This window comes from Triturus cristatus, chromosome 5_1 (assembly GCF_964204655.1).
Source record: "Triturus cristatus chromosome 5_1, aTriCri1.1, whole genome shotgun sequence".
Taxonomy (NCBI): Eukaryota; Metazoa; Chordata; class Amphibia; order Caudata; family Salamandridae; genus Triturus; species Triturus cristatus.
This window is the reverse complement of record NC_140587.1, coordinates 295,685,126-295,709,131: the sequence shown is the minus strand read 5'-3', so window position 1 is coordinate 295,709,131 and position 24,006 is coordinate 295,685,126. Positions and strand designations below refer to the sequence as shown.

Genomic DNA, 24,006 nt, shown 5'->3' with positions numbered 1-24,006 from the left:
GTTCAAGTCCCATTGCGCCGTCTCTCCTCACCGCTTTCTTTTTAACCATTGTGTCTTGTTTCCTGCTCGCCCTGTGCCGTATCTCTCTACCCCTTCACCCCGCACCCATCACCCCTCGAGATCGCTGCTTGTATTTTAAGTGAATTGCCCAAAATCACAGGACACAGCTTTCATTTTCAGCTTTACGTATTGTTTCCTGCTCGTGGCAGCCTGCTCACTCCGTACCATCTCTCCCTAACCCCTCATCCCTCCTCCCACCTTCCAACCACCATCACAAATTGTTTCCTCCCACATACCTTCACCATGCCCCCACCAGCCCTCCCAGATCGCTGTTTGTATTTTAAGTGATTTTCCCAAAATCACAAGACACCGCATTGTCATCAGCGACTCAGCACCCTGAAAGCTACCGGACCGCACAATATGCTGCATTACTAAATCCTTATAAGGTCCCTAAGGCGAGACCTATTGCATTACAAATGCTTGTATTATAATTTTTCTTCTGTTTGTATGCGCTGTACTTTCGGGCAGTGTTGGCAAACACTTCCAGCACCACACGCCACGCGTGAAGGCTCCTCTGGTGCGCGTTTCACAAGAGAGACGTTTCTTTTCAGTGAGAGGCACCTCGCCTTCCATTTCATCAGAGGGCTTATTTTGAAGACTCTACCTTTTCTCTGTGACTACCCGCCTCAGGCAATGGTATGGTGCTGTCCGGCATGATAAGGAGCTTGAAACCGCTTTCTGTGCACGGGAACAGATGGTAAATGCCACGTTGCTGGACACCGGATTGTTTTTACAACTGCTGATCAAGTCCGAAGATTATCTGCCCTCGGGTCAGCATTTGCGTATCAGTCAGAACTGGCTTTATAATTTGGAAGAGGCGACTGTGGCACTGTGCTGTTTACACATGTAATTGATTTTATCCGTTTTACAGTACCCTCCGACAGAACCCCATTAGCTCTGGTGCACTAAAAACACAGTTTGCCGAGAGTTACAAAACTGTCCAGCTTGCCTCCGGTTGCAAAATTATATTTGTATATTCCGCGAGGCTTAAAAAAAACGGAAGGCAGTGAGTGCTTTGTTTGCATAAATAATGCGTTTTTCACATAAGATATCCCCCATTGTTTCAAAGCTTATGCCCATCCCTACCGTCCCCACATGTTTAAAACATAGACTCTATTATGTTTTTCAATACATTGTCATGGCATCCTGCTGAAATGTGTGTCATTTCCTGCACCACCCCCTCCCCCCCTCACGCTTTATTGTCCTACCTCATCAAAAAGCCTTAACTGACAAAATGTAGTGAGGAGAGTCAATTAATTGATGGAGGCCGGAAAACCTTTCTACTTTACTAAATGGGAAGGTTAATCAGTCCGGCCTGTATACTTCTGCGCGCTAGCTCCATTAATATTAGACAAGCAGGCCTTGCGAATGCACTCCCTGGTTTCTCTCTAGAACGGCCCTTTAAACATGAAAAGGTTGCTCACCACTACGACCTCTTTCTTATCTGCTAAGGTGCCTCGTCTTAAAACCCCAAAAGAAAGAACACTAGCTTCAGGAAGCTGAACATGGATCCGTCGGGAAAACACTAGATGCTGCTCTTATCTGATGTCCTTCCCATTGTAAATATCCGCTCGTAATCCGAAGATTACAATTTGGCATTTTGGGTGGGAAAATCAGTTCTTCGCCCTTTTAAGGTCGATACAATCATTTGAGTTGGGGGGACATTAATACCTGTTTTCAGAGAGCAGGGCACATTGTAGTGTATTTTATACACATGTAGTACTTGTACATGTCACCACTCTCCATGAATGATGGTCGAAGATGGGGTTAGTGGCTATTTTTTTGTCACCATGTCACTACATAGCACACTAGTTTTCTTTGCGCTGGCGTTTTCTGATGTGAACCAAGTTGTTCTCAAATATAAAGCTCTAGATTACTGTTTGCCACAAAAGCACGGTGTAAAATTACCATATGTAAAGTATGATATATTGTTATGTGTGCTCAACGTGGTTAATCATTAGACTAGAATTAGCTTTAATGGGAGCAGCCACAGCTGCTCTCTAGGATGATTTCGATATCTTATGCATGCTGCTGGTCCACCTCTTGTTTATTTATTTTGTTCAAGCGCTGCACGTATATTGCAGCGTGGAAGGCATTTTATTTGAATTTGTCAGGAATTTTCACTTTAAGCTAGTGAGGGGTAAGCCCGGCTTAAAAAGGTGACGCAGTCATTGTGGCCCATGATTAAAGCAGGACAAGAGGCTGGTCAAAACCAGTTTGTGCAGTTTCTTCATGACTCTGTTTTCCTCATTGCCAGGATACAGCTCCTCCCCCCTCGTCTAGGTAGCAGACTGACATGGATGGCATTTGGTATCTGCTCTGCAAGGACCCCTCCTGAGTCCAAAACATTAAAAGGGAGGTCGTGCCTGGACTTGGGGCCTGGGGTGCGTGTAGATCTAAAGTGTAACACTCATGCTGGGAATAATTTTTGATTTCGTGCAGCAAAAATGCCGAGCTTAATGTTAGTGAACTCTGCTGCAGTCTGGGTGGATTTTTTGTGTGCCGTTTTTCTATAGTAAATATCTGGCTGGAGTGTTTAAGAGCACTTTACAACAGAAACAGTTTACGTTACACCTTTTTTGATGGGCACAGGGAGATTAAGTAATTTGCCTAGAATCGTAGAACATTGAACGGATGCCAACAGTCGAACTTGATTCCCCCGTGCATCCAGATTGGCAGTTCTAGCCATCAGGCGCCACCTACCCATTAGTAAAGAGCTCTTTTGGGACCCATGCATTTGCAATGCAATAGGTCTCGCATTACGAGAGTTTAAGCCATTGGCAGTGTAAATGACAATGCCTTTTATTTATGTTTTAAGAACCAAAACATGAATAAAAGGCATTGTCATTTACAATGCCAATAGCTAAAACTCACGTAAATGCGAGACCTATTGCATTGCAAATGCTTGTTGAATTTTTCTCTTTGTGAGGGATCCCTATCTGTTGATTTCTTTCTTTCCAATATTCTCTTTTTCTTTGTGTTCCTCCCTGGACATTGGTCTGCGTCAGGGAGTCGCAGAGGTCCTATGATGAAGCATGCCACTCAGTGAGTGGGTGAGGGCAGTATTTACAACCCTTTGGGATTTCCAAATTGGAAGGCCACCTCCATCACTTGTCTCCTTCATAGGGCTTGGTGATCACTTGTGTTTTTCTCTTTCCTGTTATTGTTATAAAAAACATTTTTAACCAGTGTGGGACTGTTTGGCCCACTTCCCAGAAGGTAATATACATTTTCAGTCATTACCCTTGTTCACATGTCCTTCTCGCAAAGTCAGTATTATAAATTGGTGGGAGAACGAGGAAAGGCTCAATCTCGCTTCCTTTCTTTTTTTGTGGATTTAGTTGATAAATTATAGATTTAGTTGATAAATCATGGTGCCTGCGGTGATGCAGAAATCCATCTCAGTATGTGTTAGTCTAACGCTTGATGTGCAACACTTGGCAAAGCTGAGAAACCCTGGATTAGGCTTCTAGTTTGCTGATTTTCTGAAATGGAAAACACCCAAAGAAACATATACGCAACAACGCAACAGAACCATAAAACCCATCCTCCCCTTCCACCCCGACAAATGTCCCAGAACAATGCCAGCCACCCTCCCCTGCCGATCCACTCTACAACTCTCTGACCTCCACCTTGACAAATGTCCCAGATCACAGCCAATCGCCTGACTCACTCCATAACTCATGGACATCCACCATTACTCATTACAACCTCACTACCCCCGTTATCACACTACGCCAACAAACACCCACTATCTCGACATCCACTAACACATTGCTAACAAACACCGCAAGGCTGTTCTCGAACCAGACAGATCAGACTCAAACTGCAGTCTCCCCACTACGGGACTCGATATAACCACACCCCTCCTGACCTCAGTAGTTTAGTCTCTACCCTCACAACCTACCCCCAACTCCAACACTGACCCTACTCCATCTGCCATAAACATCCCCAGGTCCAACGGCACCGACAATCCCTCGGACGCTGACCTCCCCCAAAGCATGGCCCACTCTCCATCTACCATTAACATTCCCAGGTCTAAGGGCACCGACAATCCCTCGGACGCTGCCCCCCCCCCTAATCATTGCTCACTCTCCTTCCTCCTTCCTCCAACCCAAGACCACATGCCCAACCCACCCCCAATATCACTGCCAATCCCCTGGACTCTGACCCCCGCCAGACCTTTGCTCACCCTCCTCCCTTTGGCCATTGTCCCACAACACCTCCTCCTTACATCAAGTCTGGAAACATCAATGACCCTACTCAACACGCTCAACCTATCCCTACGCCTACCCCCAATGTTTCCGTTCATTCACAGAACCCAGCACTCTCTCCTTCTACAGACCCTAGTCATACGCTGCCCCCTCCGAAGACTAGTAACTCTTTTAACTCCCTTATCCAACAACTGACCAGAATTGAAAAGAAAAACAAAAAAAATAAAAAAATAAAAAAATAGACGTCCTAGCTGCCGATATCCTACATCTACAACTAAACCGGACCAACTTTTTCAAGCCACCTTGCCCATACTTTCCAGGTAGTAACACTCCTCCTCCCCACACAACTGCTTCCATGGCTTGCCCGACCCGCCTTGGCCCACCATTCCCTTGGGGAGGCAGGCTCATCGACCTAATCGAGCTCTCCGCACCCTTTCTATAATGGAAACAGAGGAGATCAACAACGCCCACCCCGCAACAAACCAGAATACAGCTCCCGTCCCAATCATAGTCATTGCTGGTACAAGCAGAACGCCTAGAACAGTCCAATCGCCCAGACCTCCGGCGCAATACACCTCTATCCTTACAGCACACCCTGACATTATAACGTCCTGCCCTTTATCTTGCATGCTCCTCAACTGCAGATCAGCAGTACAACACGCCACAGACATTGCTGAAGTTTTGCTTAGGGAAGAAATAGACATAGCATTTCTCACAGGAACCTGGCTCAATGATCACTCCAACCCCATTCTTGACCTACTCTCCCCTCCAGGTTACAACATCATTGGACAGGAAAGACCGCTCAAATTCGGTGGAGGGCTAGCAATCGTCCACAAATAAAGTATTCTGATCACCGCATTAAAACCTGCGGAATACCTAACTCTGGAGTACCTTGGCATCGAACTTGCACTCAAAGGCAACACCCCCATCAAATTTCACACCATCTACCACCCCTCTGGAAAGTGCACCCTCTTCGCCGAAGAACTAAACGACCTAATAAAACACTTTTTCCTAACAGACACGAAAGATGTGTTCCTGAGTGACTTCAATATCCACTGGAACAACACAGAAGACACCATTGTCCAGAACCTCTCCAACCTGCTTGAAATAACCAACCTAAAACAACTCTGCAATGAACCAACTCACCTCAATGGAGCAACACTAGACGCGATCATCACCAGTAACAAACTAGTCTCTCTGAGGTCAATCTCGCCCATTGACTGGTCTGACCACCACCTTATTTTGTTTAATATCAACTCACCTGTCAGACACCAACCAATACAATCCGACAAACCCAAGCACTGGATCAGGAAAATCAATGAAGTCCCTATCTCCGAACTTGAATCCAAGATTCACGCCCATCTACAGCCCCAGCCTACCACTTTATCGGCCGATGACCTTACAGCTCACTTTAACTCTACAATGACGGAGGTGTTAGATCAAGTAGTGCCACTCAAACTTAAACAATTGAGATCTATCAAATCTAAATCATGGTTCAATGTGGATCTCAACACCGAAAGACGACAACTCAGACTGGCTGAAAGGACTTGGAGACAAGACCCATCAACAAGGCACCTAGCTTTTCTTAGGTCTGCTCAATCAGGATATAAAAAGCACATTTTCAGAGAAAAGGCCTCATTCTTCCTCAGCTAACTAGACCAGGCTAAGAATAGACCTCCAGAACTCTTCAATATTGTTAAAAGGCAAACGAACCGCGAATCCCCGCACGACATTATAGCAACCAAGGATCGATGTGAAGAAATTGCCAGCTTCTTCATAGACAAGATCACAAAAATTGAGCAATCTTTCATCCAAACCTCCAATAAATCTTCAATCTCAACCTGCCTCCCACTACTTGCCTCCCACTAAGCAGATCCAATTCACACCAAGGACAACCAGGTCCGCTGCCAACTGAAAAATGATGCGAATTGGTCAGACTTCGGAACTTGTGTCGGAAAACGAGGTCTTCAATATAATTGCAAGCCTAAAGCCCACCTCCCACACTATGGACCCCCTCCCAGCCACTATTGTACAAAAACTCAACCACATCATTACCCCTTTCTGGACTAAGATCATCAACTCCTCTCTCACATCAGGCTGTGTACCAGACTCCCTTCAATTAGGACGAATCACACCCATAATCAAAAAACCAGCCGACCCTAATGATCTCAACAATCTCAGACCTATCTCCAACCTCCTGTTCCTGGCCAAAGTGTTGGAGAAGTGCGTTCTCCAACAACTTAACAAACATATTGATGACTTCAACCTCCTCGACAACTTTAAATCGGGATTCAGGAAAGGGTGTAGCACTGAAACAGCCATGCTTAATATTTCGGACGATATACACAGAGCCTTAGACAAAGGTGAACCCTATCTTCTCATCCTTATTGACCTATCTGCGGCTTTTGACACGATTAATCACCTAGCTTTACTTGAAACTCTGAAGGGCCATTCTGGCATTGATGGCATGGTCCTAAAATGGTTTGCTTCCTACCGCCAGCACAGGTCTCAACAAATTAAAATCAAATCCTGTCTCTCTAAGCCAACACAAGTCACACTCGGGGTCCCTCAAGGCTCGATCCTCTCTCTCCTGCCCTCTTCAATCTCTTCATGGAACCCCTTACAATCATTCTGAAAGAAGCAGGAGTTAAGTATCACCTATATGCAGATGATACCCAACTCTATTACAAAATCATATCACCCAGCGACATTGAACACCTCAATGTCACACTAACCAAAATCCAATCCTGGGTTAACGTAAGTGTTGTACCTTAATTCCCTTAAGTGCATTTCCCTCTTAGCTGCTCAGCCAGAATGAATGTGATGGATGCGTGGAATGTTGGAATGCCTGATGAGAGAGAGAGAGGAATGTTGGTGTGCCTGCTTGCGTGGAGAGAGTGACAGTTGGAGAGAGTGGGCTGAGCAGCAACCATGCTGCTCCTGGTGGGGCCATCATCTTGACTAATCTTATCATCTACTGAACTACCTTGTACCATCTGGTAACCAACCAAGAAACCTACATGAAATATACCTCAAGGCTACGTCTGGAATCTACTACCATTTTATCCTTTCTACAGTAAGCCACTTAAAGTTGAACCCAGACAAAACGGAATTAATACTGTTCGCTACAAAAAGTAACCACCTTCCTATCCATGATTGGCTCAAGAACCTGGATGCCCTAAACTGCTCCTTCGCTATAACCGACTCGGATAAGTCACTAGGAATTACCTTGGACAAGAACTTATCGATGAAGGACCACATCAAAAACTCTACAAAAAGTGCGCTGTACTCTTTAAAACACCTTAAGAAAATGAAACCTTTCATTCCCCAAGACGATTTCAAGATTGTTGTTCAATCCCTAGTTGTTGGACTTGGCCCTTTTTCCCTAAATTTTTCGCTTTTCTGGGAAATCGCATGATGTGTAAATGCGAAGATTGAATGCTGTGCGATAAAGTACGCAGACTGAGTTCCCATTTTAAACATATAACTTTTAAAATGGATGCCATGGCTGTGTGGTTGTGCCAATTGACTGAGCTGGGTTAACAGTCTAGTTATTATTTCCCAGCAACCCCAGCTTTTGGAGGGAAGCCTGGCACCCAGGGTGCTCTACCCCTCCCCCTAGGCCATATAGAGCCAGTCTCCCCAGACGCTTCTAGAAGCTTCTGGCACTGTCTGGAAGGTGGGGTGAGGGGCGTATAAAGGGCAGAGCTGGGCTGCCATGTGCTCAGTCAGAGGGTGGACCTGAGAGAGAGGGGACCTGCTGCCAGGGGTTACCGCCACATGGGCCTGTGTGCTGGGCCCTGAGCCTACCTACCCCCCTCTACTGTCCCCAGGGCGAGGGAAAGCTATAGTTGGGGCAACGCAGACCTGGAGAAGCCTACGCAGGAGTTTTAGGCGGTAGGGTTTAGTCAGGGACCTATGCCTCTGAAAGTGACAGGGCTTAGGTGCTGCCTTTTAAGTGAGTGAGGGATCCTGAACTAACCCACTGATCTGGCCCGGCGAGAGGAGAACCCAGGGGCGACCGGCAGAGACTAGTTAGTCTACCATCAGCCACCAACACAACTTTCCCCCTTCAAGAAACCCTCAACCAAGGGGCAGGAACCAGCAATCGCCTCGTGGGACCCGGACTGCAGTCCCTGCAGAGAAAGAGCGCTATTTACAAGCTGCCTGTGGAAAGAGAGCGCTATTTACAAGCTGCCTGTGGAAGGAGAGCGCTATATCCGGTGAGCGCTACATTTCTCATTGACTGTGCCCTGCTGGTGAGTGTGGGAATCCCAGCTGCCTGCTACCTAGTGCCTGGGAAGCGCTATATCCACGGCCCCCGTAGCGCTGGGAGGCGGGGAGAACTGCCTTAGTCAAAGCGGGTGCCCACCCCGCATTTGTGGCGCCGCCGCATATTTACAACATCGGGAGCCCATCCCGTGGGTGTGCTGCCACGCTTGCGGTGATTTTTATTTATCCCAGCGGGAGCCCACCCCGTGGTTATGATGCTGATTCCACGGGAGCCTACCCCGTATTGGCCCCGCAAGGAGAAGATTGCGCCAAATCACCGCCGCGACCCGAGGTGCCGTTGAGGGCCGCCGCGCTGCCTGAGGCGACCCGGAAGGGTTGAAGACTGCCTGGCGTGGGCGGAGCCGAAGCAGGAAGTGGCCGCGTGATTGAGCGGGGCTCCCGGGAATCTGAGAGAGCCCCACGGTGGTGCCTAAGATTCCCGGGTCCCAGGAGGGGGCCCGGGTGAAGACCCGAGTGCAGCCGAAGTCGAGAGGAGCCTCGCGGGTCCCCAGCCAAAGTCCCGGTCCCGGGAAGGGGGACCGGGTGAAGCGGAGGCGGCCGCATGTCAGGAGAGTCCCGGTGAGTGAGGCTCTGGCCGGTGAAGCGCGCAGGAAGTGCAGAGAGCGCCCTCGCTGCCAGGCTGAAGCCCGTGAGGAAGCGGGAGCCTTCTCGAAGTCCCAGGTCCCAGGAGGGGGCCCGGGTGAAGTTCAGTGCAGGCCACCGGAGGAGCCCTGGTGAGTAGGGCCTGGAATTGCTTGGTGGGGGTGTGTCGGGGCACATTGCCGGTGCCCGCCCCTGGTATCAGGAGTGCCGCATTGGTTCCCTGCACAGCTGCCCCACCTGACAGCGGGCAGCTGCAACGAAGGGGCCTGCCTGACTTTGGAGCCTCAGAGTGTGGGACCTCGCCCCAGACTGAGTGCCCTGTCTAAGGCCTGGTATACTTGAGCTTCGCTCAGAGGCCATATGTCGAGGCCCTATTGAGTGGCTATGCGCTATTGATCTCCCAGGTACAGCGCTAGGTGCAGATGCCATGTTCTAAAGTGCTATGTTGAACTGCCATATTTGAAGCGCTCATGATTGGTAACGTGCAGCGTTATGTTGACATGCTCTATTGGGAGCGTTAAGGATTTGCTATATGCAGCGCTGTGTCAACTGCTATGTTAAAGGCTATGCTTTGAAGCGCTAATGCATTGCTACGTGCAGCGCTATGTTTATATGCCAGGTTCTGAGGGCTATTGAGTTGCTATGTGCAGCGCTAAGTTTATATGCCATATTTTAAAGCGCTATTGCCTTGCTATGTACAGCGCTATGTTTATATGCCTGTTTTAAAGCGCTATGGCCTTGTTATGTGCAGCGCTATGTTAGAATGCCATATGTGAAGCGCTAATAATTTGCTATGTGCAGCGCTATGTTAAAAGGCTCTACTTGAAGTGCTAGTAACTTGCTATGTGCAGCGCTGTGTTGCGATGCCAGGGTTTGATGTGTCAATGAACTGCCTACCCTAATTTCTGCCTCAGGGGTCACTCATATTGGTGATGCATAGGGGAATGCCATGATGTTTTTATTACAGGTGTTCCGGACTATTGCTTAATGTTATGCCATGATGATTTCCTTGCAGGTCTGAGGCTGATGGACTTATTTTTATTGTCTTCTATGTCGCAATGATTCCGGCAGGGGCCCGATTGGCCCTGCCCTGTATATAATTCCCCCCCTGTAAATTTTAACCGAGCGCCAGTTGGCGCAGTGTAGAGATTACCAAATATACTGTGTTCTGACAATACAAAAGTTATTTTTACCTAAACTGGTGTAGTATCTCTTTTTGTAGTGTGCCTTGTGTGTCGCCTGTGTGTACTGCGTGAATGCTTTGCACATTTCCTCCAGAGTTTGGCCCACCCGCTCTGCACCACGCTACCCGTTTCCAACATTGGTGTTCAGCGGTGGGATTGGACTTGTGTTTGCGCAGTACCGCAGCGACAACGGGGTGCACTGCAAACTGAGCGTGTAATGTAATCTCAGGTTTTGGGGAATTATTGTTTTTGTCTTGATTGTGCTTTCCTCCTAGAAGTGTGTTTATTAATTGTGTTCCCCTGTTGCACTGTGGGTGGTGTGTCTCGGGTGTACCTTGCCAGGATGGGGTTGACCTACGAGGAGGTTTGCCTGATGGAGTACACGGAGCAGGAAGTAGTGGATTTCTGCAGAGAGAGAGGGATACTCCCAGTAGGCAACACGCGCAGGAAGCTATTTCTCTATGAGGCCCTCGAGAGGGGGGAGCCCTTAGAGATCGGGGGGGGCCTGTCAGATTACCCCTCCGCATATTTAAAGGGTGGAGTTAGTGGAGACCCGGAGGAGGACCTCCAGTGTAGGGAGGACTCCGAGAGTGAGGGGGCCCAGTCCATAACCCAGGAGGGGGGGTGACACCGACGAGGAGGAAGAAGATGATCGGGGGGAGACGCCAGTAGCGAGGGAGGACACCAGATTTAGGGAGTCCCGTGCTGGGTCCAGTCCCGGGGGCACTGCCCCGTCCCTTTCCCTGTCCCCAGAAGAGTGGGTAGATAGGAGGGAAGAAAGGGAGCATCCGCTCGCGCTGGAAAGGCTCAGGGCGGAGCTAGCGCGGCTGGGTGTGGAGGAGAGGAGGCTAGAGACGGAGAAGGTCCTAGCGCAGGAAAGGATGGCGGAGGCAGAGAGGGCCTTTGCCAGGGAGAGACTAGCTTGGGTGGGTAGATTGTCCCCTGAGAGTGGTTTCTGTGGTCTGGATTCGCCAGTGAGGGTGGGATCCAGTGGTGGCAGCGAGAGTGGATCCAATGTAGGGTGTCCCACTCCCAGAGCCCAGGAGATGGTGCCTGATTCCCAGAAGGAGGGGGACAGGTTAGAGTTTAGGGGCAGGGGAAAACTGTCCCACCAGTCCTGGGGGGAGTTTGCGGAGGTGTGTTGGACTGCATTGGAGGATTGGGTGGTGAGGAGTGCAGTGAGTGATTAGGAAGGGCTGTGCCAGGTAGTCATCAAGGAGCACATGCTCGGGAATTGTTTCCCAAGGTTGCGTCACCACCTGTTACAGTGCGGGTTCTCCGACCCCAGGGAGCTTGCACGGGAGGCAGACCGCTAGGTGAGTGCCAGGGTGTCTGAGGAGGCATTGGGGAGTGACCCTGAAGGGGGTGGTGCAGGGATCTTCCAACCCAGCGAGGTGGGAGAGGTGGCGAATAGCCCAGCTAGGTCCCCGGGAAGAGAGAGGGTTGTAGGGCCTCGCGTCCTATCTACAGGAAGGAGTGAGACGGGGAGGTGTCCCGAGGTGCCCCAACCGCAGTCTCAGGGCCTGGAGAGTTCCATAAGGGAGCCCCAGGTTGGGGGCCTAGGCTGTCCTGATGTGCCGTCCAGGGAAGGGGAGCCCCTAGTGTCAGGAGAACCAGGGGCAACTGTAATCAGAGCTCCTGAGGTTCTGGGGTCGGCCCAGTCGCAGGGTTTAGATCCTGGGTTGGGGTGCCAGGTTCAGGGGTTGCCTGACCTGGCGGGTGGGGCATCTGTTAACAGTGTCCCCCCAGAATTGACTTCCAGGGGTACTTTTCCAGGTGGGAGGGTGCGGAACTCTGGAAGGGGGTGCAGAGGGAGGAAGGTCTTGCCTCGGGCACCGGCTCAGCCACAGGGCTTAGGTCCTGGGTTGGGAGGCCAGGGATGGGTACTGCCTGACCTGGAGGGTGGGACATCTGTTAGCAGTGTCCCCCCAGAAGTATCTTCCAGGGGTACTTCTCCCGTTGGGAGGGTGCGGAACTCTGGGCGGGGGTGCAGTGAGAGGGAGGACTCGCCCCTGGCACCGGTGCAGCCTAAGGGTTTAGACCCTAGGCTGGGGAACAAGTTGAAGGGTCAAGGCCCTGGACTGGGGAGAGAGTGGTGGTCTGAGGGTGCCTCGCATGGGAGTAGGGTGAGGAACCCCAGAAGGAGAGGTAGGGGGAGGAGAGCCTCGCCCCTGATGGCTGGTCAGCCTGAGGGTGCGGACCCCAGGTGGGAGGACCAGTGGCAGTTTGGAACTGCAAGGAGGAGGAGGAGGAGAGTGGTCAACGGGTACTATGGGCCTGGGGTTACTGCCCCCCACTCTTTGCGACCGCAAGGGCCAGAGAAATCTGGGTGGGCCAGGGGCCAGTCTTGGCCACAACCAGCTAGGGAACCCCAGGGTGGTGGCTTAGTCGGTCGAGGAAGGTTGGAGAGAGGGAACCTTCGGGTTCCAGAGTGGAGGAGAACCTGCGGGTGCTCCTGCAGTTGCGGGCCTGCGTCCACCTTTTCTCGCCCTAAGCAGGGAAGCCCATCAAGGCATTGATCGGTCTACCCTGGCTTTTGGTTGGAAGGGGGTTGTGTTGGACTTGGCCCTTTTTCCCTAAATTTTTCGAAATCGCATGATGTGTAAATGCGAAGATTGAATGCTGTGCGATAAAGTACGCAGACTGAGTTCCCCATTTTAAACATATAACTTTTAAAATGGATGCCATGGCTGTGTGGTTGTGCCAATTGACTGAGCTGGATTAACAGTCTAGTTATTATTTCCCAGCAACCCCAGCTTTTGGAGGGAAGCCTGGCACCCAGGGTGCTCTACCCCTCCCCCTAGGCCAGTTAGAGCCAGTCTCCCCAGACGCTTCTAGAAGCTTCTGGCACTGTCTGGAAGGTGGGGTGAGGGGCGTATAAAGGGCGGAGCTGGGCTGCCATGGCCTGTGTGCTGGGCCCTGAGCCTACCTACCCCCCTCTACTGTCCCCAGGGCGAGGGAAAGCTATAGTTGGGGCAACGCAGACCTGGAGAAGCCTACGCAGGAGTTTTAGGCGGTAGGGTTTAGTCAGGGACCTATGCCTCTGAAAGTGACAGGGCTTAGGTGCTGCCTTTTAAGTGAGTGAGGGATCCTGAACTAACCCACTGATCTGGCCCGGCGAGAGGAGAACCCAGGGGCGACCGGCAGAGACTAGTTAGTCTACCGTCAGCCACCAACACAACTTCCCCCCTCAAGAAACCCTCAACCAAGGGGCAGGAACCAGCAAGCGCCTCGTGGGACCCGGACTGCAGTCCCTGCAGAGAGAGAGCGCTATTTACAAGCTGCCTGTGGAAAGAGAGCGCTATTTACAAGCTGCCTGTGGAAGGAGAGCGCTATATCCGGTGAGCGCTACATTTCTAATTGACTGTGCCCTGCTGGTGAGTGTGGGAATCCCAGCTGCCTGCTACCTAGCGCCTGGGAAGCGCTATATCCACGGCCCCCGTAGCGCTGGGAGGCGGGGAGAACTGCCTTAGTCAAAGCGGGTGCCCACCCCGCATTTGTGGCGCCGCCGCATATTTACAACATCGGGAGCCCACCCCGTGTGTGTGCTGCCACGCGGTGTTTTTTTATTTATCCCAGCGGGAGCCCACCCCGTGGTTATGATGCTGATTCCACGGGAGCCTACCCCGTATTGGCCCCGCAAGGAGAAGATTGCGCCAAATCACCGCCGCGACCCGAGGTGCCGTAGAGGGCCGCCGCGCTGCCTGTGGCGACCCGGAAGGGTTGAAGACTGCCTGGCGTGGGCGGAGCCGAAGCAGGAAGTGGCCGCGTGATTGAGCAGGGCTCCCGGGAGTCTGGGAGAGCCCCGCAGTGGTGCCTAAGAGTCCCGGGTCCCAGGAGGGGGCCCGGGTGAAGACCCGAGTGCAGCCGAAGTCGAGAGGAGCCTCGCGGGTCCCCAGCCAAAGTCCCGGTCCCGGGAAGGGGGACCGGGTGAAGCGGAGGAGGCCGCATGTCAGGAGAGTCCAGGTGAATGAGGCTCTGGCCGGTGAAGCGCGCAGGAAGTGCAGAGAGCGCCCCCGCTGCCAGGCCGAAGCCCGTGAGGAAGCGGGAGCCTTCTCGCAGTCCCGGGTACCAGGAGGAGCCCGGGTGAAGTTCAGTGCAGGCCGCCGGAGGAGCCCTGGTGAGTAGGGCCTGGGCTTGCTTGGTGGGGGGGTGTCGGGGCACATTGCCGGTGCCCGCCCCCGGTATCAGGCGTGCCGCATTGGTTCCCTGCACAGCTGCCCCACCTGACAGCGGGCAGCTGCAACGAAGGGGCCTGCCTGACTTTGGAGCCCCAGAGTGTGGGACCTCGCCCCAGACTGAGTGCCCTGTCTAAGGCCTGGTATACTTGAAAGGGGGTAGCGCTTTGCTCAGAGGCCATATGTCGAGGCCCTATTGAGTGGCAATGCGCTATTGATCCCCCAGGTACAGCGCTAGGTGCAGATGCCATGTTCTAAAGCGCTATGTTGAACTGCCATATTTGAAGCGCTCATGATTGGTAACGTGCAGCGTTATGTTGACATGCTCTATTGGGAGCGTTAAGGATTTGCTATATGCAGCGCTGTGTCAACTGCTATGTTAAAGGCTATGCTTTGAAGCGCTAATGCATTGCTACGTGCAGCGCTATGTTTATATGCCAGGTTCTGAGGGCTATTGAGTTGCTATGTGCAGCGCTATGTTTATATGCCATATTTTAAAGCGCTATTGCCTTGCTATGTGCAGCGCTATGTTTATATGCCTGTTTTAAAGCGCTATGGCCTTGTTATGTGCAGCGCTATGTTAGAATGCCATATGTGAAGCGCTAATAATTTGCTATGTGCAGCGCTATGTTAAAAGGCTCTACTTGAAGTGCTAGTAACTTGCTATGTGCAGCGCTGTGTTGCGATGCCAGGGTTTGATGTGTCAATGAACTGCCTACCCTAATTTCTGCCTCAGGCTCAGGGGTCACTCATATTGGTGATGCATAGGGGAATGCCATGATGTTTTTATTACAGGTGTTCCAGACTATTGCTTAATGTTATGCCATGATGATTTCCTTGCAGGTCTGAGGCTGATGGACTTATTTTTATTGTCTTCTATGTCGCAATGATTCCGGCAGGGGCCCGATTGGCCCTGCCCTGTATATAATTCCCCCCCTGTAAATTTTAACCGAGCGCCAGTTGGCGCAGTGTAGAGATTACCAAATATACTGTGTTCTGACAATACAAAAGTTATTTTTACCTAAACTGGTGTAGTGTCTCTTTTTGTAGTGTGCCTTGTGTGTCGCCTGTGTGTACTGCGTGAATGCTTTGCACATTTCCTCCAGAGTTTGGCCCACCCGCTCTGCACCACGCTACCCGTTTCCAACACTAGTCTTATCCAAACTGGACTACGGGAACGCTATCCTAACAGGGACGCCAAAATCTCACCTAGCCCCTCTAAGGTCAGTGACCACTTGGCCAGGGTCGGTTTTGGTTCCCAGTCCGGCCCTGTCCTCAAGAAATACCTTACCGCCCCAGTCAACGAACCAAGACTCCAATAACCTAGTTGACTCCCTGCTTATTTGTCCATCACAGATAAGTGGAGACCGGACTGTTTTCAACCTCGTGAGCTCCCCCTCTATCCTACACTGCATGCCTAATTATAATGTGTTGCTTATATCCTCATGCACCGTTATGTCCTGCTATGCAATGTACGACTACTTATAATGTTTGGCCTTTATCTGTATGCATCCCTCTGTCATGCTATGTTATGCCATATGTGTGTAAAGCGCTCTGATACCCCCGGGTCTAGCTAATGCTATATAGAACTTATAAATAAATAAATAAATACAAGTGGGAAAAAAGCTTGTTCACATAAAATAAAAGTGCACATTTCTCTTTGCATATATGAAGGGATATCAATGTAAGCGGGCTGTGGCATTGTCACACAAACCTAAGCTTTTTTTAAGTAGACCTTTTTCTAAGTAATACAAACACTCGAACACCCTCCAGCTAGTTTCTTCTCCAGTAGTCATAAAACCATGCCACAAACGCAAGAGTGTTCTGTGCCTCTCATGAGAGCCCCGGAAAAATATTACGGTGGCATACATGATTAAGTAATAAACTCCCTTTAAATGAGCGTGGCCCTAAACCTTCCCAAAATTAATTTCACTGAAAATGACTACAGTTAACACGAGACTCACATAAATTACTAAAAATGCACAGAATGATAAAAGCTTTATGTTGAAAAATATGAAAAATGATGTGCCAGGCATTCTCTGCAAATCGCCTTCATCTTCCTGATCCTGTTTATCACGATACACACGTGATACAGTATTATAACATAATTCTTTCAAACGATTCTCTCAAATCAATCTTCCAAAGTGCGGGCTGCCTGGTGAATGGTAGAGGCATCCCTCATTAGTGATTTGCCATTCATCTTCTACGGGACAGCATTGGGGTACATTAAAGTTTAGCAAAATGTTGTCATAGCCTGTAAAATATGGATCACAACATGCACATATGGGCCCAACGGCGTCCAAGTCTTCTTACCGATTAATTTAAATCTACTCATGCTGTTGTTGAAGAGTCTGCACAGTTGACAGAGACCCTCGATATCCCACCAGCCTTTGCGCTTCCACTACCTCTTGGAAGTCTAAGGGTTACAGTAGTGGAGACTTTCTCCGCACACAACCAATGCCGCAAGTGTGCACGGCTGCTATTCTTCTTATATAAACATACCTCAGCTTATTAACTGAGAAAATTAAAAAAATACTTTCACACTGTGAAATTATTAGTCAATTTACTAGTGTTTTACATGCCCAGAAAGCAACAGTAAAGATGAGATAATACTATGTAAATTGTGTTTTATTAATGCGGGAATTATTTCAGAAAACCATGTCTCTTTCAGGTCTTAGGTTCTATCACGATTCGCATACGATAAAAGCTCTGGTCATTCTAAAATGGTCGCTACATTTCGCCAAAGGATTTTTGCTTTTGAGCCTGGACCTTTGAAAGGCAGTCCTTCTTTTGTTTCCTACAGTAAACTACACTTCACCTTGCGTTGTGTTCACAGAATGTCGAGAAAACAGAAACTATTGGACATCTTCTAATGTCCATGTTTGTATGTACTTGAAAGTAATGGCAAGGACAACTTCGTGTTCCAACAGATGTTAACAATGAATGGAAATCAGTTATTTTTAAATAGGAATGCGTATGTGTTAGTTCATTAATTTAATACATATGTAAAAAAAAAGTTGAACTTTATTGTTTCGTTTTCCCCTCAATGTTTGATGTTCAAATTAAACGTCAAGGGTATCAATGAACGAAGTTGACAAGTACCTGTTAGCCGTTTATTTTACGTGTTTGTGGATTGTTAACCACTACGGACCCCAGCTCTAAAATGGCGACCAACCTTACACTTAATATGTAAGTCCGTCTTTTGTTTCTAAAGGGCCACCGAAACCGGTTAGCTGGGAGGAACGGGAGGCCGTGGGTTCAGCCGCCTGGTGCGAGCCTGCAGCTAGGAAGCTGTCATGTCCTACGCTTACCTCACGCACCAGCAGAAGGTGCTGCGGCTCTACAAGAAAGCTGTCCGCCACCTGGAGTCGTGGGTGGTGTTCAGGTACCAGAGAACGCACTAGCGCTGTAGCATGACGATCTCCTTTAGTCCCCGTCTGCGGTGTCACCTTGAGCGGAGCCTGTCAGCTAGAGTGCGAGGTGCATCGCTTCAGTGTAGAGTAGACAAGAGCACGCTTACACCTTAGGGACTCCAGGGCAGGAGCGAAAGGTTGTGCGAAGTTCACAGTCATGTGCCCCTATTTCCTCGATCGTCTACCCGAAATGTCCCCTTGCATGTTAACCTTTTATTCATTTTCCCAGGTCATTATGTTCTGTAATGGACTCTGGATGTTAAACTTCACTTCTTTTAGTAAATTGTCTTATGCATTGTACCCTCCATAGTCTCGTTTAGGGAATTAGCATTAAGCACATTCAGATGCAATAAAAGGTCTGACAGTAAATCAAGCCTCAGAAAGAATATCAAAATAATTGAAAGTCTAAAGAAGGAGACATACTAACATACCGTGTATTTGTATAGCACATGTTCACCCAAGGGTATCTTGGCGCTGAATAACCGATGTTTATTGTTACACAACAATATGGTACTAATTTTACACAGCTTGTAGTGGGGTGTTTGATGATAAAGTGTAAGTGACAGAATTGTAGTTTTATGGTTTTCAGCATGTTGGTAGCTTTGAACTGCTCTGCAGGTCCCTTTACGGTACTTCATGTATTGTAGTGTGCTTATCTGGTTGCAGCACTCGGTTGTCCCATCTGACATTTTGTGTATAGTTGTGGTCCTGAGCTGGCATGGTAGAAGAGAGAGAAGTGCCGATATCTGTTGGGATGAACATTTATATTATCATCCCAAATCCGAGTGTCTATGTCAGATGTAAAATAGTGGACAGATTGTATAGATATTTGGTATTTGCAGTGCATGGAATATATTAGTCTTCTAAAATTGTCCAGAAATGTGTGACAAATCTCTTAAGTCATTCCATACCTGTTTATTTGGTGATGTTTGGCTGTACAGTGCTGGTGATGGATAACCCTCATAGCAGATGTCTTATGTGACTTTAATAGGCATAGGTTACAATTAGTTGTTGAGTCCTGTGTATTAGGATTTCAGTATTATTGTGGGCAGTGACTCTTACGTTTGGAAGTACATATGCATATGTCACGGCAAACCATAGGTCAGCCCTTCTTTGCTTACCTGCATAACGAAGCAGTTTTCTGGTTGACTTGTTTTGTAATTTGTTGGTTGTAAGCTGGGGATTGAGTTTGAGAGTGCAACTGTTTTCTGGGCTCTGTTGCCGGGATGCAGGTGATGCAGTTATCTAGGAAATAGACACGTTTTCAACTATTTTGGGAAGTGTAGATGGTCCTGGGTACTCCTAATGCTGGCTGGTATTTCCAGAGCATGGCGGCTTGTCCTGAGAAAGCACTGCCTCTTACGGATTTCTTATGGTAAAGTGGTATGGTGAGTGGTGCAAGCCTGCAGTACAGTGTTCTGTTTGGTTTATATAGCTTGAATTTAACTAGTAGGTATAGCAGTCGTTTTCTTTGTGAGCCTTTGTGGACAATGCACAGTGCCTCGAACGTTGCCTTTCAAGATATAGGTAGCCAGTGGAGTAATTGCAGGACTGGAGTCATCCGTTTTCTTGTTTGAGGGCAGAGAAGAAGCATTGCAGAAGCATTTTGGATGAATTGTATAACGAATGCGGGTGCACCAAGGCATAGGATGTTGGCATAGTTAAGCTTGGAGATTACAAGCTTGAGGATGCCTTGCAGTTCATGTCGGTATGGAAAGATGCAACATAATATTTTCATTGTGTAGGTTGCACTCCTTGTGACATTGTTAGCATGCAGTGTCAAGGATAGGTCTGACTCCATGGTTACTACTAGGTTTCTAACTTATATTGATGTTGTCGGAGGGGCTTCAAGTTCCTTAGGCCATATGGTGGTAGGCTGGTATTTTGCCATTGTGACTGTAAGCATGTTGGTTGTCACCTGATGGACACTAAGTAGATCTGTGTTGGTTATGGTGTCAAGCCAGCGGTAAAAGCTATGGGTTTTATTAGTTATTTGGGAAAAGTTAGGTCAGATTCCCTAGTTTTGATCGCTTTAGTATGAAAGTTTTTGACAAGGCCATTAGGCCTGACCTCCTTATTGTGAAAAACATATGTTAACCTCTTCTGTGCCCATGACGAGATAGTCTCGTCATGGAGCACGGTCGCGCTGTGCCCATGACGAGACTATCTCGTCATGAAACCCACCCGCGTGGGAAACGCCCGGCACAGGAGGGGGAAAGGGTGTGGCACCGAAGGGGTTAAAGGCAATAGTCTGTTAAGGGTGGATTGTTATTACACCACTCTAAATCCTGTGGGCAGGAATTTTATTACATGGAATCTCATATTTCATTGTAGTAGGCTATGGTTCTTAGTGCTGGTGACACACTCAATCATACTATGAGGATATGTTTGCACTCTGAAATATCCTTATTAGGCTCTCTTAGGAGGGATTTTATATCAGTATTGTATATTGTTTTGACAAATGTATTTCTTTTTCCAACTCAATTTTATTGTTGAAAGCCGATACAGATCTGACGTCATATGAAATGCCAGTAAAAGATAATGACAAGTAGCAGTGATTTCAACATTTTCCATAATATCTGTGTTGATATAGAAAACGCATTTAAGTGAAAGGAACATTTTTTTAACAACAAACAATAGTGCCATAACTATCGCTGGAGGATTCCAGTGATCTAAGACCTGTAGGTTGATACAATTTAGTACACATATAGATTAGGTCTACATCCATAGAGTAGCACAATACCATGAACCCAACAATTCTTCGACAGCAGAGACAGAGAGAGGAGGTTCTAAGTCTAGTCCTCTGTAGTCCGCCCACTGCTTTCATATCTTATAATGTTTCTGGGAGCACCCTCTCGCTGTTAAGACCGGGATCTCTAGACCCATACAAAAGTCAAGTCCTTTCTTCCAGGTAGCAACCAACGGCGGAGACTCACTCTACCATACCCTAGCCACATCGCTCTTAGCCAGCGTGAGGCCTAGAAACAGTTAGGGGCGCTTATATCTATTGCCACCTATTCCCTCAGTTATATGAAGCATAAATAATCGAGGCATGGATTGAACGTCCCAACCTAGGATCTCCGAAAGGCACGCAGCACCCCCCCCCCCCTCCAAAACTGCGACAAGGACGTACACTGCCATATTGTCTGGAAGAAATTGCTCTCTGTCGCTCCACATCGCAAGCCTCCAGGGGACGCAATCAGCCCCGCCCGCCACAGCTTATATCTGGTGAAGTACACCCGATGCAGGTATTTCAATTGGATCAGCCACAGGTGGGCAGCTATCGCTGCGCCACATGGGGATTCTAGCGTCTCCACCCAATCATCCTTGTCAAGGGGCCCCAGATCTAGCTGCCAGGCCTCCCGTGTTTTATGCAGTGTGGTGGGGGTGTTATTTATGAGCATACAGTAAATCTTAATTATGTTGTGATCACCCATAAAGACTTTGCCTCAATGGGGTTAAATTCAGGTATAGTATCTTGTTGCGCCAGATATGGGGAGAGGGCATGTCTCAATTGTAAGTACTTGTAAAAATGTGTGTCAGGCATATTAAATTCTGTCTGTAGTTCTTGAAAAGACTTCAAGCTACCTCCATGCATAACTGCCCCTACTGTGTCAATACCAATGGCCTCCCAACCCCGAAACCAGGATAGCTGCATCACTTGGGATAGCTGACCATTGCGACATAGACAATTGTAATTTTGAACATATGTGCACTTTTATCATGGTATATCTAATGATTGATTGCCTTGTGAAAAAAATTATCCTCAGTCCAGTAAGTCTGTTTTGGTGGCACACAAATAATCATCGCTATGGGCAGGGCCAGACTGGCCGTAGTGGGCACGGGGTGTTTCCCTGGTAGGCCGTCAGGGTGGGGCCGGTTTTGGGCCCCTGGGAGGCCGTTTTTGTTGCTGGGGGCCGGCAATATAGGCCCCCTGTAACAAAAGTGGCTGAAACCGGCCCTAGCAAACAGCTCGGCCACAATAGATTGCTCACCTTGGTACTGTATGGCGGAACCAAGGGGGGTGGCCCTGCCCTGCCTCTTCCTGGAGCTGACGAGCACAGGACGGTCCTCCCTTTGCCTGGGCGCCTCCCGCGCTGCAGGAGTTTTCACAGCGCTTTAAGCGCATCCGGTGGCGACAAGAGGTGGCTGTGAGCAAGCCCCTCCTCTTGGGTCAGCGGACTTCAGATCTGTGTGGTCTGCGGTCAAGGACAACAAACCCCCAGCACTCTGCGTTCTGTGCCGCGGGAGTCTTCCCAGTGCTTTAAGCGCATCAGGCGGCAACAGGAGGCAACTGAGCAAGCCCCCTGTCTAGGGTCAACAACAACAACAAACCCCCAGCACTCTGCACAATTTTAAGTGTTACCCCCTATGCAATGGCACAAATTATGATAGGAGATTCTGTAAGCATTTAGAGTATTGAAGTCACTATAAAGTTTCCTTTTCACTTGCAGCCACTTTCCCAAAAAAGTGGTTTCATCAGATGCATACTGTCTTTAATTGGGAGTAGGGAGAATGGAAGCTATGCAGCCACCTATCAGTGCAAATGTTGTAAATGTCCAGTCCTCTAAAGTTTTCTTTAATTGCAGAGATGAGTTTCGGTTTCAAGCCTGTCTGCTCAGAGCACGATTTGAGGAGAACAAGAATGAAAAGGACATGGTGAAAGCCACTAAGCTTTTAATGGCCGGTGAATTTGAATTTTGGGATAAACAGCATACTCAGCCCTATATCTTTCCTGATTCTCCAGGGGGAACATCCTATGAGCGCTACGACTGCTACAAGGTGAGTAATAAGTGGAGAGGGCTTTTGTATGTATTCATCAGCCCTCCAGATGCAGTGCCAGAGATAATGCCTTTTTATCCACAGACGTGCATGTGTTTGGGATCAGGCCTGGAACCTGATAAATCCTTGTTTTCTAGACTTTATATACTGTAAATTTGTATTTTGAAAGGCCTCGTGTCTCAGGTTGACAGAATTCTCTAATGTTTGTCTGCATTAAAGTTCTATACTTGTGGCGACTTGAGATTTAACAATAAATACAAACTGTTTAATCAATATGCTCTATTCTTACTATTTTACATTTGACTAATGGTTAAATCATGGTTGACCGCACGGTTTGAATTAGAGTTCCTTTCGGCGGGTACACAGTCTGGTTTTTGCTACACGTGACATTCAAGCAGTCTTTACCATGGTTTCCTTATCTTCATTTTTACCCACCTTTCACCATAGGTATTATGAATACTGCACCTAGTGTCTCTTCTACCTACCTCAAATATTAGAACACATTTGGATCATAAAGTGATCCTGAATTATGTTTTTTTTTCTTTCTATATTGAAACTTTAAAAAATAAATTTCACCTACCTTAACTCGTTTAGTTCAGAGCTACTAGTCTATTTTTAGGTCGAGCCTGGGCACAGCATGCGCTGCTTCGCGAGGCATGCTGTATTGAGGTAGTGACTTGAATCTCCGCCCACATTTCATTGGCTTGTCATTGTCCACTGTAAACTGTTGCAGTTCATTGGTCAAAAGGCTTAGTAGTCCCGCCCTAGTACCGCCTTTTCTCATTTTGTTACCTCCCATGGTGACACCCCCTGTTACGTCTGTTGTTGCTCGGTAGGCTTTAATTACTGCCTCCGAGCGCTATTTTCTTAACCCCTTCAGCGCGGCGTGGATTACCGCGCCGTGCTGAAGGTTCGTTGCGTGGGCGGGGCCGTGATGGAGCGGTTCCGTCATCCGGACAGCGCGACCGATGCGCATGACGGAACCGCTCCGTCATGCGCATCGAAAGGGTTAAAGGACAAGCACTTTCCTAATGCTTTTGCAAGGCAATAGGTCTTGCATATGCGCAAGTTTAAGCTATTGGCATTGTAAATGACAATGTATTTTATTTATCTGTTTTAAAAACCACACATAAAAAGCATTGTCATTTACAGTGCCAATAGTTCAAACTCTCATAAATGCGAGACCTGTTGCATTGCAAATGCTTGTTTTTGTTGCAAACAGAGCAGCTGAAGAAACTATCTAAAGCTTGAAGACCTGTACAAGCACAAACAGGTGCACCAGTCATGCTATTGTACTCCT

General features: G+C 48.5%; 2 protein-coding genes across 2 annotated transcripts in view; one reads left to right on the top strand and one right to left on the bottom strand.

Moving 5' to 3' along the window:
- Positions 1–17,005, bottom strand: part of TATDN1 (TatD DNase domain containing 1) — a 195,367-nt gene extending 178,362 nt beyond the window's left edge. Inside the window, exon 1 of the mRNA XM_085604980.1 lies at positions 16,825–17,005. Coding sequence (XP_085461106.1) covers positions 16,825–16,846 — 22 coding nt within the window. The 5' untranslated portion in view covers positions 16,847–17,005. The remainder of the gene's footprint in view (positions 1–16,824) is intronic.
- NDUFB9 (NADH:ubiquinone oxidoreductase subunit B9) overlaps positions 16,825–24,006 on the top strand; it is a 28,769-nt gene continuing 21,587 nt past the window's right edge. The window contains exons 1-2 of the mRNA XM_085604981.1: positions 16,825–17,896; positions 22,514–22,706. Coding sequence (XP_085461107.1) covers positions 17,808–17,896; positions 22,514–22,706 — 282 coding nt within the window. The 5' untranslated portion in view covers positions 16,825–17,807. The remainder of the gene's footprint in view (positions 17,897–22,513; positions 22,707–24,006) is intronic.